This window comes from Rattus norvegicus, chromosome 2, assembly GCF_021556685.1.
Source record: "Rattus norvegicus strain SHRSP/BbbUtx chromosome 2, alternate assembly SHRSP_T2T, whole genome shotgun sequence".
Taxonomy (NCBI): Eukaryota; Metazoa; Chordata; class Mammalia; order Rodentia; family Muridae; genus Rattus; species Rattus norvegicus.
This window is the reverse complement of record NC_141535.1, coordinates 83,212,935-83,230,776: the sequence shown is the minus strand read 5'-3', so window position 1 is coordinate 83,230,776 and position 17,842 is coordinate 83,212,935. Positions and strand designations below refer to the sequence as shown.

The following is a 17,842-nucleotide window of genomic DNA, read 5'->3' as shown; positions in this document are numbered from 1 at the left end:
GACAGCAGTTTCAATTTCCATAAACTTGAAAAAGACTTATAAGTTTCATTAGGATAGTTTAAAAGTGAGGATTTCAATATAACAGAACGAAGGGATAATAATGCCCATCGTACTGGAGGTTCTCTACAAAGCGTGCACATTCTGCTACCTCTCATTAACTTCCTGTCAATGAGAAGGCTCCTCTAATGAAACACGATTCAGCACTTTTACTAACCGCATCAGTTTCCCCTTGACCAACAGGCATCATCCTTAATATTATTCTTAGCATACCAAAGTAATGAAGGGTACAGTGAACAGGTAAAACAATATTTATCACGACATTTTCTTCTCACCCTATTCCAAGATTAATTGGTGTTGCTTTCGGCATTTCCATAAGCCTTTCGAATGTGTAGGAGGCCAGCAACACAGCAGTTGGGCTGTTCCATTCGTTTTATAAATCCCATCATTACTCAGGGACATCCAGCTTGAGGTACAGATGCTTAATGAGGAGAAACGTAAGCAATACATTCTTGTTGTCTTGTTAGTTATTGTGTGTGAAGAGTTTTCACCTAATCAGACTGGTTGGGAACACTTAGGTCAATGCATCCTGTTTTGTAGAGTGCCCTGAAAATTCACAGGATGCTGTTTTTTTTTTTTTATTAACTTGAGTATTTCTTATATACATTTCGAGTGTTATTCCCTTTCCCGGTATTTTTTGGCAAGTGCTAGAAATGCTATTCATGAACTATAACATAGATATGCACTGTATTCTTTGAGTTACGAAGAAGTACATCTGAGTTGTTACCGTATCCTAGCAATTAATGTTTATCTATCTTTCCCTTAATGCCCTGTCCCTGGTCTGCTATAGGGGTTCAGACCCATCAGTCTTTCCCTAGAATTCCTGAAGATGCCAAGCTCACATTCCAAAATCTGTGTTGACCTCATCCAGGATCCAGCTTCCAATCATCTCTTCCACCCATCACTCGTCCGTGGCTGAAGGATAATTGAATCCCCCAAGATAGGTGCTTTTGAGGGACTCTCAATGCAGGCCCATGGTCTAAACGAGCAAATCATTGAACTCCAGGGGTTATCTTGGTGTGACACTTGTACACTCCATAAGCCATGGACAGTGCCAACGGGCAGTGGGATTCACAGCTGTATTGTAAGAGATGTTGTTTGTTAGAGCAACACCTCCACAGTACATGCTATTTCGACTATCCTAACTGCCCACTTAAGTTGAGCCAAGTAAAGTTGCTATTACAGTAAGTCAAACTGCAGGATACCAGCAACATCATATATTCTCTCTCACATCATTGAAGTACATATACTGGAGCCTTGCTCCAGTCAGCATTCCTTTTGTTTTATGGCTTTTACAAACTTGTTTTCAGGTTTTTACATAATTTAAGGAATTAAAGCAATTTCCCATGGGGTTATGCCCATTAATTGTAAAGCTATGCTTTTCCTGTTACCGTCTCTACATATTTGTAGTTGCTTTTCAATTAAGCAAATCAAGATAAATGACATTTTCTTTTTCTTTTATTCTATGCCCACAAGGGATTGTGTCAACACCTACACTCAGCTGACTGCTCTATTTCTCATAAACTGCATTACTATCTCATTATTGTGACTGAAGGACTTTTCTGTTTCTTTGTTCACCACATCCTATGCAAAACAAGATATATGTAAGCCTGTTTATGTCTTTGGCCTTGACATGAACACAAATCACAATGGTATCTAATGCTTTTTGGCGCCATATAATTAAAATTAAAACCACTACAACAAAAACCTTTTGTTCCCTTAAAGACCTACATCCTCCCAACCAGCCATTAATAATCAAGATCAAAGCCACCTTGTGATTTGGTGTTGGCATGGTAATCATCAGAAATACAAACAACACTAAAGGCTGGTGAGGATGGGGGATGGGAGAGACAATTATACTGGTGGCGCTTGGAAATTAGTCTACTCACATGGAAACCAGAATGGTGGTTCAGAAAAGTTTTCATTGCATGAACTGTAACACGCAATTTACCCTGAAATACCAAAGCTGGGTTGCTACACTTTGCACCATCATGTTTATGAAGACATACAGAACAGCTAAGTGACAGACTTAGTCTAGTTAACTATCAATGGGTGAGGGAAAGGTGGGACTGTACATGCACACAATGGAGTCTTGTTGAGCTGTAATGAATGGAATCGTTTTCAGGAAGATGGGTGGAACGATAGATTGGATGAAATAAACGGAGTTAGTTTCACAAAGACAAGTGTCACGTTTTTCTCTCCTTTGTAGACTATGGAGAGGAGAGCATGGCTTGGATAGACAATGACAATCAGCTCTGTAGAAGGGAACAGGGAAAGAGGAGAGGGAATGAAAGAGCAATGGCAGGAGTGAATAAAATCAATGTAAATTCCTCTATGTATGTGAAGGTGCTATAGTAAAACCCCTTATCTGCATAATTAACATATACTAAAAGACAAAGTACCTCTTAAGTGGCTTTCTCTTTTAGGTTTCCTATTGCTGTCATAAAACACCACTGACCTTAATCTACTTGGGTAGAAGAGATTTTTTTGTTTGTTTTTTATTTTAATTTACAATTCCCTAGCCAAATGCTTTACCGAGGTAAATCGAAAAAGGAGCTTCTGGTAGAAACCTGGAGACAAGAGCTGATGCAGACTCAACAGAAGAAGGCTGCTACTGGCTGGTTCCCTGTGGTTTGCTCAGGCTCCTTTAGGACCACCAGCCAGGGTTGGTAACACTCAGAGAGCTGGGACCTCCCATATCCATCATCAATCAAGAATATATACCACAAGCTTGCCCACAGGTAAACTAACAATTTCTCAGTCGAGGTGCTGTCTTTGCAAATGTGTCAAGTTGACATAAAACAAGTCAGTCCAATGGCTCAGTCAGCCAAAAGCATGAGTTATGAAGTTTGTGCAATTAAGACAGTGCAGCTCCTGTCTTGGGAATGAATTGAGTGAGGTTGTAACCCAGACCCCTGTATACTGCAGGGAACTTCTTGTTGGGACAAATCAATTTTCATGGTAGGAAAGCAAAGTCGTGAACAGCTTCAAAATAAAGAATGGCTTCAATGGTCTAAGCTCCACCATCTTTTAAACTAGATTTCCATGAATTTTATGGCCAAGACTCCAGAGGAGTGTCATGGGCAGTATCTTTGATAAGTTTTGAAATAAATGCTAAGGTATCTATAGCCATTACTGTTGGTCAATGATATGAACTAACACCAAATGTTCTGTCACTAACTATAATAAAGGACACATAGGGTATTGCTATTTAAAATATATAATGAGTGTTCTCACTTTGTAAGGGCAAGCTTTAGAAATGATGAGTTAATTTAAAAATCTATTTGAGAAGGCACAAAATGCAGTCAACTTAAATTTGTGCTTTTCAAGGGTAGTGCTCAAGAACCTCAAGAAAGACAGTTGAATATGTTTTTAATTTGACATTACCTGTCAGCTGAAAGTCCAGGCCGCCTCTCCATCACAGTCCCTCAATTAAGCATCCCCTGACCTCACTTTCTTGTTGTATATTCACAAATTTGTTTCATATAAATGGGAGAATAGAAAACTAAGAGAAAACATGATACATTTTTCTGTTTCTGACATATGTAATACAATGATCTCCAATTGTAGTCAGTTACTGGAATTGGCATAGTTTTATTCTTGAATGCAACTCATTGTATAGTGGGGTGTGTGTGTGTGTGTGTGTGTGTGTGTGTGTGTGTGTGTACATGTTTTGTCCATTAATATGCTGATGGATTTACTGGCTTAGATAATATGAACAGTGCTTTAGTAAACAGATCTCTGTTGTATCTAGACTTAGATCCCTTTGAATATATACTGCTTAGTGTTTAAGATTATTAAACATGTCCTATGGTAGTTCTATGATATTTTTATTCTTTTGTTCCCCTAAGGAACTTCCACTGATTTCCACAGTGGCCAGGGCAATTACATACATTCCTACCAGAAGTGCACAGAGAATTCCTGTGCTGCTTATATTCTTGGTAGTCGTTATTGTTATTTGTTCTCTTACTGATAGCTATCTTAACGGAGGTGAGATAAAATCTTAATGGACCTTCGATTTATGTTTTTCTGGTGGTTAGTAAGGTGATTTTTTTCCAGGTTTATCAACTATTTGTACTTTGTCTTTTGAAAATGATCTATTTCTTTGATCTATTAACTGATTGGACTATTTAGTTTCTTGCATCTACATTTAAAAAAATTCTTTATATATTCTCTATATTAATTAATTTGAGAACAAATGAGTATTTAATCACCAAGTGCTTAATCAAGTGGAACCATGCACTGCTTATTAGATGTTTAGCTATGTGATGGCTAAAGCATGGCACTCTTTTCAGACTCACATTTGAAGGTCATTCGCAGGCATCCAAGATGGGTGACTTCCTGACACTGACTATGCCTGCCCTCCCTTCAGGTTGTAGCACTTTAATACAGAAGTGTCATCAGAAAGGTTATACCAGCATAGTTCCTGGTTAAGAGAACATATTCTTTAAAGGGAGAAAGTCCAAGACATACCCAAAGTGTAGGGTAGGGAAAAGAAATTATTCCCAACCAGAGAATAAAAACAGGACTGATTTTGCTCATAAACTTCATGCTTGCAACAAGATGGTTTGGGAGAGTTTTGTTGCCATGTGTGGTAATACTTTGTTGCCTGTGACCCATTCACTAAAGATAAATGACAAACAGAACAGCTGGTGTATACTTATTTACATAAATGCTTTTTAAAATCACAGTGTGTCCAGAATCCTTCCCCACCTGAAGTTGTCGCTCCACAGGTCCAGGAACACGAGGTCATACAATGTTATTTATGCCCAGTGAACGTCTGGATCGCAACAGAAGGCCAGTAGCAGCTGACTAACAGGCCACAATGCACACATCCTTTAATGTATACCCCTTCCACACAGTCACTGCATCATACCGCATCTTCATGAGAAGGGGACATAATCCAAGAAGATATTTTGAGAGAGAATGAGAAACCCATTTTAATAATTTTTACCATATTGTGTGCTTTACACTGTCCCCATGTCACCATTTCACCGTGTCAGCCTTACTGTGCCCAACTTATAAGCTACAGCCACCAAACCCAACAATATTGCAGATGCCAAGAAGTGCATGCTGTCAGGAGCCTGATATAGCTGTCTCCTGAGAGGCTCTGCCAGGGCCTGACAAATTCAGAGGTTGGTGCTCACAGCCAACCATTGAACTAAGAATCGGGTCCCCAATGGAGGAGTTAGAGAAAGGACTGGAGGAGCTGAAGGGGTTTGCAACCCCATAGGAAGAACAACAATATCAACCAACAAGACCCCCCCCCCCAGAGCTCCCAGGGACTAAACCACCATCCCAAGAGTACACTGGGATGGACCTATGGCTCAAGCTGCATATGTAGAAGAGGATGGCCTTGTCAGGCATCAATGGGAGGAGAGGCCTCTGGTCCTGTGAAGGCTTGATGCCCCAGTATAGGGGGATGCCAGGACAGGGAGGAGGGAAGGAGTGGGTAAGTGAGTGGTGGAACACCTTCATAGAAGCAGGGGGATAACATTAGAAAGGCAAATAAAAAAATCTAATAAAGGAAGCAAGAGAAAACAATGAGTGCATTATCTGTGTTGGTGCTGTCACTAAGAGGAGAGGGGCTATCCTTGTACAGTGGAAATTCAGTTGACACATATCCCTTAACACCTAAGCATAAACAAAAGGGAGAGTCAAGTAGGCGGTTGATTCTCTGGGTTTTGTACTGAGTTTATATCCTTTACTATGCTCCCCCAGGACAGACTGACAGTTTAGTTCACAGGCATGAGAATAAAATGTAAGCTTTTGTGCTTGGCAGAACAAACCTAGATCTTCCTGGGAATACAATAATTGAAATTCAGAACTCTGTTAATTACCATGAAAACATTCTAAGGGACATGAACCTGATAACCGCTTGAAATGTTTACAGGAAAACATTCTAAGGGACATGAACCTGATAACCGCTTGAAATGTTTACAGGGAACAGGCTAGTGTGTGTGACACACACGTGAAACACCTTAATGAGGGAAGGAAACTTTCAAGGATAAGTGTGTAAATTCCACCAAGAGACATGCTAAAAGAACGAGATAAACGGGTATCGTGTTCATGAATCGGATGACTTGTAGCACAAAGCATCGATTTCCCGCAGTAGAGCACACAGCTGTGAAAAATGTGATTCATTACAGAGGCACCACTGAAGTTTATGGAGCACACATGGAAGTCTACTGAAGAGCGGCTGTTGAGACAATTAGCTGTTTGCATGGAAAAAGGAAAAGGAAAACAGGAAAGAAAAGTTGAATCTATCTTGATAGGCTGAATTTAAAACAATCAACAGATTGCAACGTAAAAACTCATTCTTTGTCTGTGAATGGGGTAACACACATAGATCACTGTTTTAATCTCTTAAATTATTTAAAGATTCAAAAACAAGTTTCTTAAGACACCCCTTTCCCCAAAAATAAATACACTGACTGGGTGTCTTAGTTATGGTTTCTATTGCTACGATGAAACACCCTGAGCATAAAGCAAGTTGGGGAGAAATGGGTTTATTTGGCTTACTCTTCCATTACTACTGCAGGAAGTCAGGACAGGAACTCAGACAGGGGATGAATCTGGAGGCAGAAGCTGGTGCAGAAGCCACACTGGAGTGCTGCTTAAGGCTTGTTTGATAAGGGTTGTCCAGCCGCTTACTTACAGAACCCAAGACCACCAGTCCAGGGACGGCACCACCCACAATGGGCTGGGTCCTCCCCCATTGATCACTGATTGTGAAAATGCCTTATGCTGGATCTCATGGAGGAATTTCTTCAACTGAATCTCCTTCCTCTCTGATAATTCTAGCTTGTGTCAAGTTATAACCATATAAATATTAAGTTAGTTTAATTTAAAATTAAATATTAAGTGTTGGGGGCTTGGAAGTTCCTAGGAAACACAAATCTAGAACCAAGAAGGAAAGACATAGCATCCTAACAAGGACAAAACCAGCCAAACAAAAACTAACCAAGCAATAAAAGCCAACAATCTGTCTCTTAAAAGGTGAGAGAAGCAGGTGAAGGAAGGGGAAGACTTTGGAGAACAGAACTGTGGTATGTCCGACCAGCAGAGCTGAATATATTATGAATGAAAATATCTAAGTTAAAATAAAAAAATGTCAATACAAAAATATGCAAAATGCATGAATAGCATTTAGGAGCATTGTAAACATCAATAGCTAATAAATGCATTTAGTCTTCTATTACAGCAGAAATTAGAATAATGAAAGCTTCGAATGCACCAGATTTAGAAGAACAAATAATAATTCGGAAACCATTTGCTGAGAGTACGTGGGGCGAATTGGAAAATCTCTTAGCCTTACACCCTGGTTGCTGCTCTTCATCCCATACCCACGAGAAGCAAAGCTTGCCCACACCGTGAACGCCATTCAGCTATGCTCCCAGCCACTTGTTTACAAGTTAAACGTGGTATATTCAGAGAAAATTCTGTATCCATGATAGACTCCATGGAACATAGTCACACCATGACGTGGAAAGTATCTTCTAAGAAAATACACGCCGCACTACAAAGTGCCCCCCCACTCCAATGCAAGTGATCCCCAAAAGCAGAAACTAGCTGTCTTAAAAAGCACTTTGCAAACAATGTATGACATAAATGTGAAATTCAAAAACAAGAAAACTAAACATTTTATGTATTAAATGAGTCTGTGTGGAAAAATATTAAGAACTTATGGAAATGATAAAACGGGAAACTCAGAAATGCATTAGTCTGACCTCCTGAGGGAGACAACGGAGAGACAAAAGGAGATATTAATAGCTATTGGCCAGAGACATTTTGTTAAAAATCATGAACTTATAAATATTATATATTCAAATTGTACATGCTACTATCTTGAATTATGGTTTCTGAAAATTATATTTATATATTCTAATTTTAAATACATTCTTTTTACATTAGATTAAAGCCCTGTAGTAAATGATAACATTTTCAAAAACAGTATATAATTTAGTCTACTCTATGAGAATTACTCTCCTTGGAAATATCACTGGATCTAATTAGCATCTTGGAGCTTCACTTGCTTTGTACTTTTTTGACTTAAAATGAAAGGATTCTCCCTCGAATGAAGCCAGTTAACTATTCTATGAAAATCTGGAAATCTAGTCCCCTGACATTCCCACCAACAGTTCCTTACTTTTCCCTTAAGATTCCCTTGTTCTTCAGTATTTATTGTTTCTTTAAAACCATTCAAATATTCTTTGGGGCTTGGTGTCCTCATTAGTTTAGGATTCCTCTGTTCTGACTCCAAGTGCTACATACAAAACAAGGGCATGATTAACTCCTTCCCTCTGGAGTGCTAGTTCATCAGCCAGTCTAATAAACACTTGAGATGGTCAAGGTTAAGATTAAAGTATATACATTTCAGTAGCCCCGCCCTGAATGAAAGCAGCCAATTTCATTTCTTTCCTTTGCAGTTCTGATCATCTCTTTGTGTGCTCCTTTGGGAAAGAGTAGTCTGCAAAAACACAAAGCTTACATTGTATCGTGAACATTTGAGAGAACCATTGTTACCCAGGTAGGACATTGTGCTGAATGAAGTGTGGTCCTTAAGACAGGAGTAAGCACTGAGGGCCAGGCCAATCAAACCTTTCTCAGAGGCACCAATATCCTTACCCAGAGGCAAAGTTGGCAGAATTAGGTCTGGGGTTAGGACCAGGGCCAAGACGAGTTAACATTTCACTTTCTGGAATCTTGGATATTCTCCTGCAAAGAACCCCAAGCCTGTTGGACACATGGTCTCTGATACACGTGAGGATCTCCTGTTCACCTGGTACAACATGGCTTGATTAGCTGGCTGCTGACTTCATCCCGTTACATAATAACTTTCTACAGGTTCTGTCCTATTTCCCTCTTGCAAACCATATACAAGATGCTGTGATTCTTAATGAACTTGGCTGGCATAATATACAGCTTGTGCAAGACCTCCTGCCTCCAGTTTTCCTGTTTTCATTATCTTCTGATGCCCTGCTCTTTCCTTTAGGGAACCTGTCACTAAACACCAGCCTACTGGTCTGGGTCCTTAAGACTGCAGCTTGACAAGAGAAGGCAAATTTCCCTTCTTATATGAAGCTGTTTTTCAGTACCTTATGGTGTGGGGCACATCGTATGCTCAAGACTTGTATTGTTTGATGGATGGATAATAGATTTTCTACATCCTTCCTCTTCTTACTAGAGGCCATCACAACCCATGCGGCAATAGGCAGAGTTCTTTTTTTCCTTTTGGGGGGGGTGGGTACCGGGGGACACAAGTTTCACACAATGCCTTTAGGTTCCATAACCCCTCAAAAATTCATGGCATTCAAAGAACACTAACAATTCCAAGGTTTAAGTGATAAAATGAACTTTATCTGTTCCTACACTAATCTTTTGGTACAAATCTCTTTTGGTACTGGGTGGCGGGAAGTTAAATATACTTTACCAATACTTAAACAGTGACCTAAGAATTCACTAGGAGTGAACAACAATCAATGCAGGAGTACCTACAAATTCCACACTAATGATAGCATCCAAAACAGGGTGATATGTCAATGTGGCCTGGCCATAACACCATACAACTATCACATCTATAAATTTACCTTAGTGTTCCTGTCCAGAAATGGCAATGGTTAGAATACTTTGTCTTTAGTTTGCTATAGTCACAATCTCATATTAGCTAAAAAAAAAAAAAGAAAAGCAACAAAAGGCTTTTTCTCTGTGTGTATCTCTCTCTCTCTCTCTCTCTCTCTCTCTCTCTGTGTGTGTGTGAGAGAGAAAGAGAGAGAGACAGAGACAGAGAGAATTGGGGCATTTCTTTCCTTTTTATGAATGTGACACAAACACTGTCATATTACATTTGGATCAATTAAGTAAAACTTAAAGATTATAATGTTCTGTGTTTCTCCAAGGAACCCTTGTAACAAACCTAAAAGGTAAGCATTCTCCCAACATCAAGTAGTTATGGGACATGGAAAGGGAGGATCTACATGAAGCTGGTAATATGGAAAGCTGACATTCAAATCTAGAACTCACAGGTTTCACCTCCACTGTCTTCACCTTCACCCTACAAGAACTTCTTAAAGGAAAGCCAAGCATTCGTTAGAAATTCATGATTTAACAGGCAATATGTGAGTCCCTAAAGATACAATTTAATGATTTACCTTAAATGAGGCAAGTTAAAATGACAATGAGTTCTTAACAGGTGGACACCATCATTCACACGTTAGAGAAAGAAGGTTAATTGCTAAATTTTTAGAAAAGTCGGCAGTCAATTCCTTGGACAGATCTTTTCAATAAACTCTTGCTGAGAGCTACATTCTCAAGTAAGTCCATAAGACAAAGAAACAATGTGTGGCAGTTTTTAAACCTCTTTAGTTCTTAAGGCACTAAACAAGCAGATGTTTGAGAATCCTGGGCCTTATAAATCCTGCTGCACTGTCAACAAATTAGGCAACATCTTCACTGCCTGCTGCTAACACAGCAATCTCTCACATTTAAAATTCTGATAGTTTCTCCTAGATAAAAGAGAATTAGAATACATTCACAGACAACGTAGTAAAACAAATCAAGAAGTCTTTGTTTGAAATGATAAAGCTTCTAGTACAAGTTAAGTGTATATAGTATTGGTCTAGCGCATCAAATGTTTTTAAAATACCTTAAATAAAAACTCACTTTCCATTCCTTTTCTGTATCATTTCACTAAATGGAGTTTCCAGGAACTCTCTACCTAACATTGAAACCTCTGGAGACACTAATTTCTTATGCTTAACTTATAAGGCCGATCTCTAAAAAGAGGGGCATTATCACATCCCCAAAGTTTGTTTAACCAGTCTCTCTAGCCTAATATATGAACTCCAGATTCAGTCAGATTTGGTTTCTCAAAAATAAGGTGGAAACCACTTGAAGAAGACACCCAACATGAGACTTCGGAATCTACATGTAGACATGTTCCTATGCAAGCACAAGTGCACAGACTCATATATGCAAAAAATGAAGAAAACTATTCAGGTCCTGACTGCACAAACAGTGCGAAGAAAATGAAGAACCTAAGAGAGAAAGCTGGAACAAACCCAGGACCAACTGTTTTCTGATGTACAGTTAAGGAAATACCCACCGATCCCAAATACAAGTAAGTATCTTGCTTCTTTGTCATACCAATCCAGCTCTAAAGAGAACATTAGAAGGAAAACTTGAGGCCAATGAGAACGTTAACTACACCCAAGAGGACATGAGGAATAAAACTCACCGAATATTTACCCTGAAAAAGTCTAAAACAAGCAAATAATGCCAATAACAACATCACAACAATAAAGCGACAGGGATTGGTAAAGATTGCTCATTAATAACTCTAGCTATTAATGGTCTACATTCCCCAATAAGAAGACACAGACTAGCAGATTGGATTAGAAAACAGGAACCATCTTTTTGCTGCCTCCAAGAAATGTACATCACCGTCACAGAGAAGCATTACCTTATGGTAGAAGAATGGAAGAAGGTATCCCAAGCAAAAGGAGCCAAGAAGCAAACAGAAGTAGCTATTTTACTATCTGACAAAACAGACTTAAAAAAAACTAATTAGAAAATACATGGAAAGACATTGCATGCTCATTAAAGAAAATATTACATTTATGCACAAAACATACAAGTGGTCCCAAGTTCCTAAAATAAATAATACTACAGCTAATATTGAACCTCACCCAGTAAGAGTGGGTGACTTCAATTCTCCACTTTCATCAACAGAAATGCTAGAAAATACACAAATTCATGGAACCTAAGTAACTCACCACTGAATGAAAGTTGGGTCAAGACAGAAATCACAGAGGAAATTAAAAACCAAACAAACAAAAACCTTTTTAGGACCAAATGAAAACACAATATTATGAAATCTCTGGGACCCAGTGAAGGCAGTTCATAGGAACATTTACAGCTTGAAACAAACAAACAAACAAACAAACAAACAAACAAACAAAAGGAATGACAAAAAAGAAAACCAAAAATCCACAAAAACCAAAACAGGAAAAATAAAACAACTGGAGAGATCTCATGTGAATGACAACACAATTGAAAGTAAAGAAAGAAGAAAAGGAGGAGGAGGAGGAAGAGGAGGAGGAGGGGGAGGGGAGGGGTGGGGGAGGGGGAGGGGAAGGAGAATGAGAAGAAGAAGAAGAAGAAGAAGAAGAAGAAGAAGAAGAAGAAGAAGAAGAAGAAGAAGAACAACAACAACAACAACAACAACAACAACAAGAAGAAACAACACCCAAATGGAGACAAACAAAAGATGTAATGAAGCTCAAGGCTAACATCAGTGTAACAAAACCAAACAACCCCCCCCAATAAAATCCATGGAGAAAATGGTTCTTTGTAAGGTTCCTTGTGTGAGTTTTCATCCATTGTACCTTGTCATTTTTCTGAGTGTTTGCTCTAGATTGGGAACACAAACACTGTATTCACTGACACATATTTTGTCCAGAGCAAAAGGAAGGTTGGTTTGTATAATCTGTGTTGCTCAGTAATTAGGTAAGAGACAATAAAAAGGTTCTCTGTGCATTTGCTGAGAAAGAAAAACATGTATGATGGACAAGCGACATCCTATGATGCTCCTGACTTATATCCTCCTTTTTTCTTTGTAAAGATAGGAAAGCATTATCACAGTTTTACAGTTAGAAAACAGATTTCAAAGACATCAAAAACATGTTCCCAGGCAAAGCTACCCAATACCTAGAAACACAATAAACCTGTGCTCACTTTTCTTTGTATTGGGTGCTGGGGATTGAATTCAGGGTCTCATGCAGGCTATGCAAGTTCAACTACCACTCAGTCACATCCCCAGCCCAACAATGGTGAAATGCAAATATAATTTACATAACTAAAAACTCATCCTTTCACATTTCGGGGGGGGGGGGGAAGTTCCAAAATAGAAACATGTAAAATACCTTCTAGGCTAATTAAAAGTTTACAGATTTCATTTTCCTCCCAATCAAAATGTTATATTTCAAAATTCATTATAGTTCTCCTCCACCATCTGTTTTATGATAAAATATCTGTGAATAAAATTTTGTGAATTGATTATTTTTAGATGTAAAATACATACTAGTTCTTTGAAATGACATTTTTGAAAGAAGCTTGGCTTCAAAATGGTAGAAAGGTTTAGACACATCATTACGTGAAGCTCCCAAGTAACCATAAATGTTAGGCTTTCAAACTTTTAAATGAACTACATCTCTTCCTCAAAGAGATGGCTACTGTCAATTTTAAATCAATGGGCTAAATAGCGTATCCAGTTTTATTAACACAAATTTTAGTAAATTTATTAAATGGCCATGGGCAGTCTGTGAATGAACCAGAGCCTCATATATAATAATTATACTAATAATATCTTATCTCACTTGTGGGAGGATAAGCCTCAGAAACATATTCAGATGAATAGTCTCAAGATAATCATCATTTTAGCAGATGGATAAAAAATGCAGAAAGTCAGTTAAAGAGTATTTGTGTACCCAAAGTTAAAAGGACAGAACAGATAGAGAAGGTTCTTCATAACTCAAGACATAGGCCGATACTTTGTAATAGCATTTTAACACATGGGTTTGGGGAAAAGATACCCGGGCTCAAAAATTAGTATACATCTTTTACATCTGAAAAAATGTTTTCCATGTCTTTATCTCCAAAGTGAAAAATGAAAATTTATCTCATAGGGTAAACAGAGTAGATTGTGTAGTTAATGTGATCTGTACAGTGTTATGCCCAACCTATGGAAATTGCTCAGTATATATTATCTTTAATAATTTAAAAACTATTGCTATTATTACAATTTTAAAGCCATTACCATCCTCTTCACATCAGAATACTCATAAGCCTAAAACTTACATACGTCTGCTCTTACATCCAATTACACTGAACCTTCAGGTAATTATCTTAGCAAGTATTTTTCACAAAATCTAACTAGATTTGTGAACAGTTGAGAATTATGTGTTCTTTACTGTGTTACTTACCCACAAGCATGTACACTCTAAGAAGTGCTTAGGGAGGTAAGTTTTATTATTGTATAAACACGGTATGTATTTATACCAACTGAAATGATCGCATCACAAGGTTTTATAGTCCTATGACATTGTAGCCATATATGGAACACACTGTGGACTTAAATGACATATGTCGTGTATAATGACATTATGTACAAATATGCAACCTAAGGAAAAATGACATAAGATATATCCTGTACTTTGTAGCATGGAAATGTTTATATGCGGTAAGATTTACAATATGGGCAAAACAATAACAACAGCCCAGCAGAGATGCAACAGAATGGCTGTGTGTCCCTATACTATCTCCACATTTGGTTACTACTCCCGGGCACTACCTATGTGTACACTAAAAGTCTGACTTGGAAGAATTACCTATGGACCAGTGGAGGCAATGGAGGATCAACAGACACCTACGTTGAATGGTTGAGAAACCCACTCAAGTTCATATAATAGAAGGATGCAGCAGCTTTAAGCTAATTTATCTTTGTGGATACACACACACACACACACACACACACACACACACACACACGAATGATTCTAGATGATTCTGTGTAGTAACCTAAGACTCTAGCCCAGATAAGAGAGGACCAAAGAGCTGACCATGGGGAAAAGAAGGACTACATGAACATGTGCTGTCCCATTCATTAATTATGCCCTCATAGTTTCTGGACAAGTAAGAATTGATTGGAAACTTATGCAGAAAATTGATGTGCTAGCATTCTAGAATGTTCCTCGTACCTTATATAGATTTAAGAAAAAATGGTAATAGGAAATCTTAAATGAGTAATTTTAGGATTGAAATTGAATATAATGTATATAAGGGCAGGGAATTAGAAAAGAGATCAAATAGAGAGACATATTCATTGAAAAGCATGAAATTAGGATTGTTTGTGATGGACGCTTCTGCTCCAAATTTTATATTAAAAGCAAATGTAAAAAATTCTTTTCTTAAAAATGAGTCAGTTCAGAAAAAGAACTTCATAATATTTCTACAGTCTTTGTATTTTCTCATAAAAGTAAAGCATATAATCTAAAAGAGCTTAGAAAGAGTTACTATAAAAGTGACTTGTGACATCAACTCAACAAACACATTTTCTTGCTTAAAGAAATGTATACACCGTTGTTGGAAGAGTGATGTTTTATACATTTTGAAATTGATTATTCCTTAGAAAAGGAGCTGGGCAATGTTACTCAGGATGGAGAATGTGAATGGACAGGTAAATAGGCTGAGAATAAAATAACAGAATTCAAAGCAAAACAGATGTCAATTTAGTGAGTGCTTATAGACCTACTACATCACAGACTTATGAGCGTCTTGGAGGGTGGTACACTTTAGTCCACAGTTCTACAGATACCCAGAACTCTTGATGAGATGGATACATGCTGATTTTTCTCTTTGCCATTGATTCATTTTGAATGAATCTTGCAACAGCAAAGTAAATGTAGCACACTAGCCCTTTCCTTGCTCCTAGTAAGGTGTGTTCAGACTCTTAGACATTTCTGTGGTGAGTTTCAGAGTCTACAGAAACACTGGTGAGCAGCTACAAACACCAAAGCATGGTGTTTAATTCCCTGTCAAACAGACTGGACTTAGTGGTACCTAGTGAAACACAAGAGTTTTTTTTTCAATGTTTTATTGAAGACCGAAGACCCACCTGAAAGTGGGTGTCACAGTCTCATGTACTAGTGAGATTAAATATGAAGAAGAAAAGAAGACCGGCAGGGTGCCCACTTTTATCTCTGTCTACCCTGGTCTGTGGTCACATGTAGCCTCATAATCCCACCTCCTTCTTTCCTTCCATGACTTGAGGCAGACTCAAATTAACCCTTTGAAACTGCAGATCTCAGATGAGTTCTTTCTTCTCTTAGTTGCCTTGGTCATGATGTCTGACCGCAGGAAAAAAAAAGCTGTAACTAAGCTACACCCCTTCAAAAAGGCTTTGCGAATAGAAAACAACATCCACCCACACTGTTAACCAAGTTCACAAAAACACAGGGTGCAAATATTTCTACAAAGAAGATTCATTACAATTCAAGAAGAGAACAGTATCGGAAGCCTAGTGTCACCATGTATTTTTATTCTCACCTTGGAGCAGGGAACTAAGGGCCAACAAAACTCATAAGGTAGCCTTCAGAGTGAAGTGTCTGAAAGCCTAAGAACAGAATCTCTGTCACATTCCCAGCCATGACAGATCACAGTGTGGGCTCTCACAAGTGGACTGTGAAGCAGCGTTACATAGGGGTAAGTCCACAAGGGGCATCATTCATGCTGTGGAGAGAGAAAGCCTCTGTACAGCCTCCCTGCCTCAGTCTGCTAATGGTTAACAAACAAACTGCTCTTGCATCCACTCGGCGAGATGGTGGAATCCATTTATCCATAATGATACTATTTCCTTAGCCAAGAAATCTTCCTACAGATGAAAAACACCCAAAATACAACGTCAAACAGATGGCAGAGAAATACTCCATGTTTCAGAACGGAAAGTTAGGCCTTATACATGATTTCACTGAGGACAATTTATTTTGTTATAAATGATTTTATTATAAATATATTTATAAGGAATAAATATTAGTAATCAAGCAGCTATAAGATGTTTTAAAAGATCTGTCTCACACTAACTAATTGACCACTTTCAGCCATAAATTACTAAACATTCTTCCATATGCAGTTGCTTCTGGAGGAGTAATTTTTAACAGCACTATGCATTAGCAAACAATTTGGGTGCTATCAAAACATTCATCTCAGTAACCTACAGTTCTGTATCATTTGGAGGGAAAAGAAAACCCTGTGATTTGGCATCTTCTGATTCCCAACAATTTCATTGCACCAAAGCCTCTCTTTGTGTTAAAATTATACACATTTTGCATTTGGTATAAGTGTTAATTTTGTTAAGAAGATTTTCAAGTACAAATCAGGCTACTCTGGATACCTTCTGAACAACTTAAATCTTTTTTTTTTCCGGAGCTGGGGACCGAACCCAGGGCCTTGCGCTTCCTAGGCAAGCGCTTTACCACTGAGCTAAATCCCCAACCCCAACAACTTAAATCTTAATTCAGGACCCTTACGATTTCTTTCCCACTTCTGACTGAATGCCCTGGCTAGCTTTGAAAGGAAGAGGACGTGACTACTGCCAATGGCAACGCAAAGTCGAGAAAGCGCTGGGAGCCCAGAGCCTGTACCTGATGCTGCTCATGCTTCCTGTCTCGGAGCCAAGCTTGCATCTCTCCAGCTGGCTGGCCACGATCTGGCGTTCAGCCTCCAGCTCTCGGGTCAGCCTTTCAAACTGTAATTCCTGAAAGAGACACACCAAAAGGATGAATGGTAGCATCTATGAGACACAAGTTCAGAACCAAGGTGACAGGAGGATGGACGGGGAGAGTGGGATTTTTCAAGGTGTCAACTTTCAGAAACAGGGTGCTGCTGGAGAATTAGGTGGGGGCTTGAGTATTTGACAGACGTTTGGGGCACTGGTGCCAGGACAATGGTCCCAGGTCACTGAAATACGTTATTTATTATCTGTTTCATTATCTTTACAATGGGCTAAAATACTCATTTCATAAGCTGAAGCGAGAATTAAGGTGAGATATCCAGCTAAAGTAATTTTCTACTTAGCTATCATTTTTAATCCTGTTGTTTGACAAGTAAAACTATAAGAAGTCTGGTACTTGAGCAAACCACTAACAGTTATCATTTAAAATTTTATATTTAACAATTTCAAAAATTAAATTATGTGCACAGTTATATTTTGAGAGTAAAAATGAAAGAT

At 38.4% G+C, this 17,842-nt stretch overlaps 1 protein-coding gene across 4 annotated transcripts in view; it reads right to left on the bottom strand.

Annotated features, from left to right (window-relative positions):
• Positions 1-17,842, bottom strand: part of Ctnnd2 (catenin delta 2) — an 843,638-nt gene that overhangs the window by 527,000 nt on the left and 298,796 nt on the right. For all 4 annotated transcript variants that reach the window (NM_001271502.2, NM_001415019.1, XM_087614127.1 and 1 more), the window contains 1 exon segment: positions 17,256-17,368. In NM_001271502.2, coding sequence (NP_001258431.2) covers positions 17,256-17,368 — 113 coding nt within the window.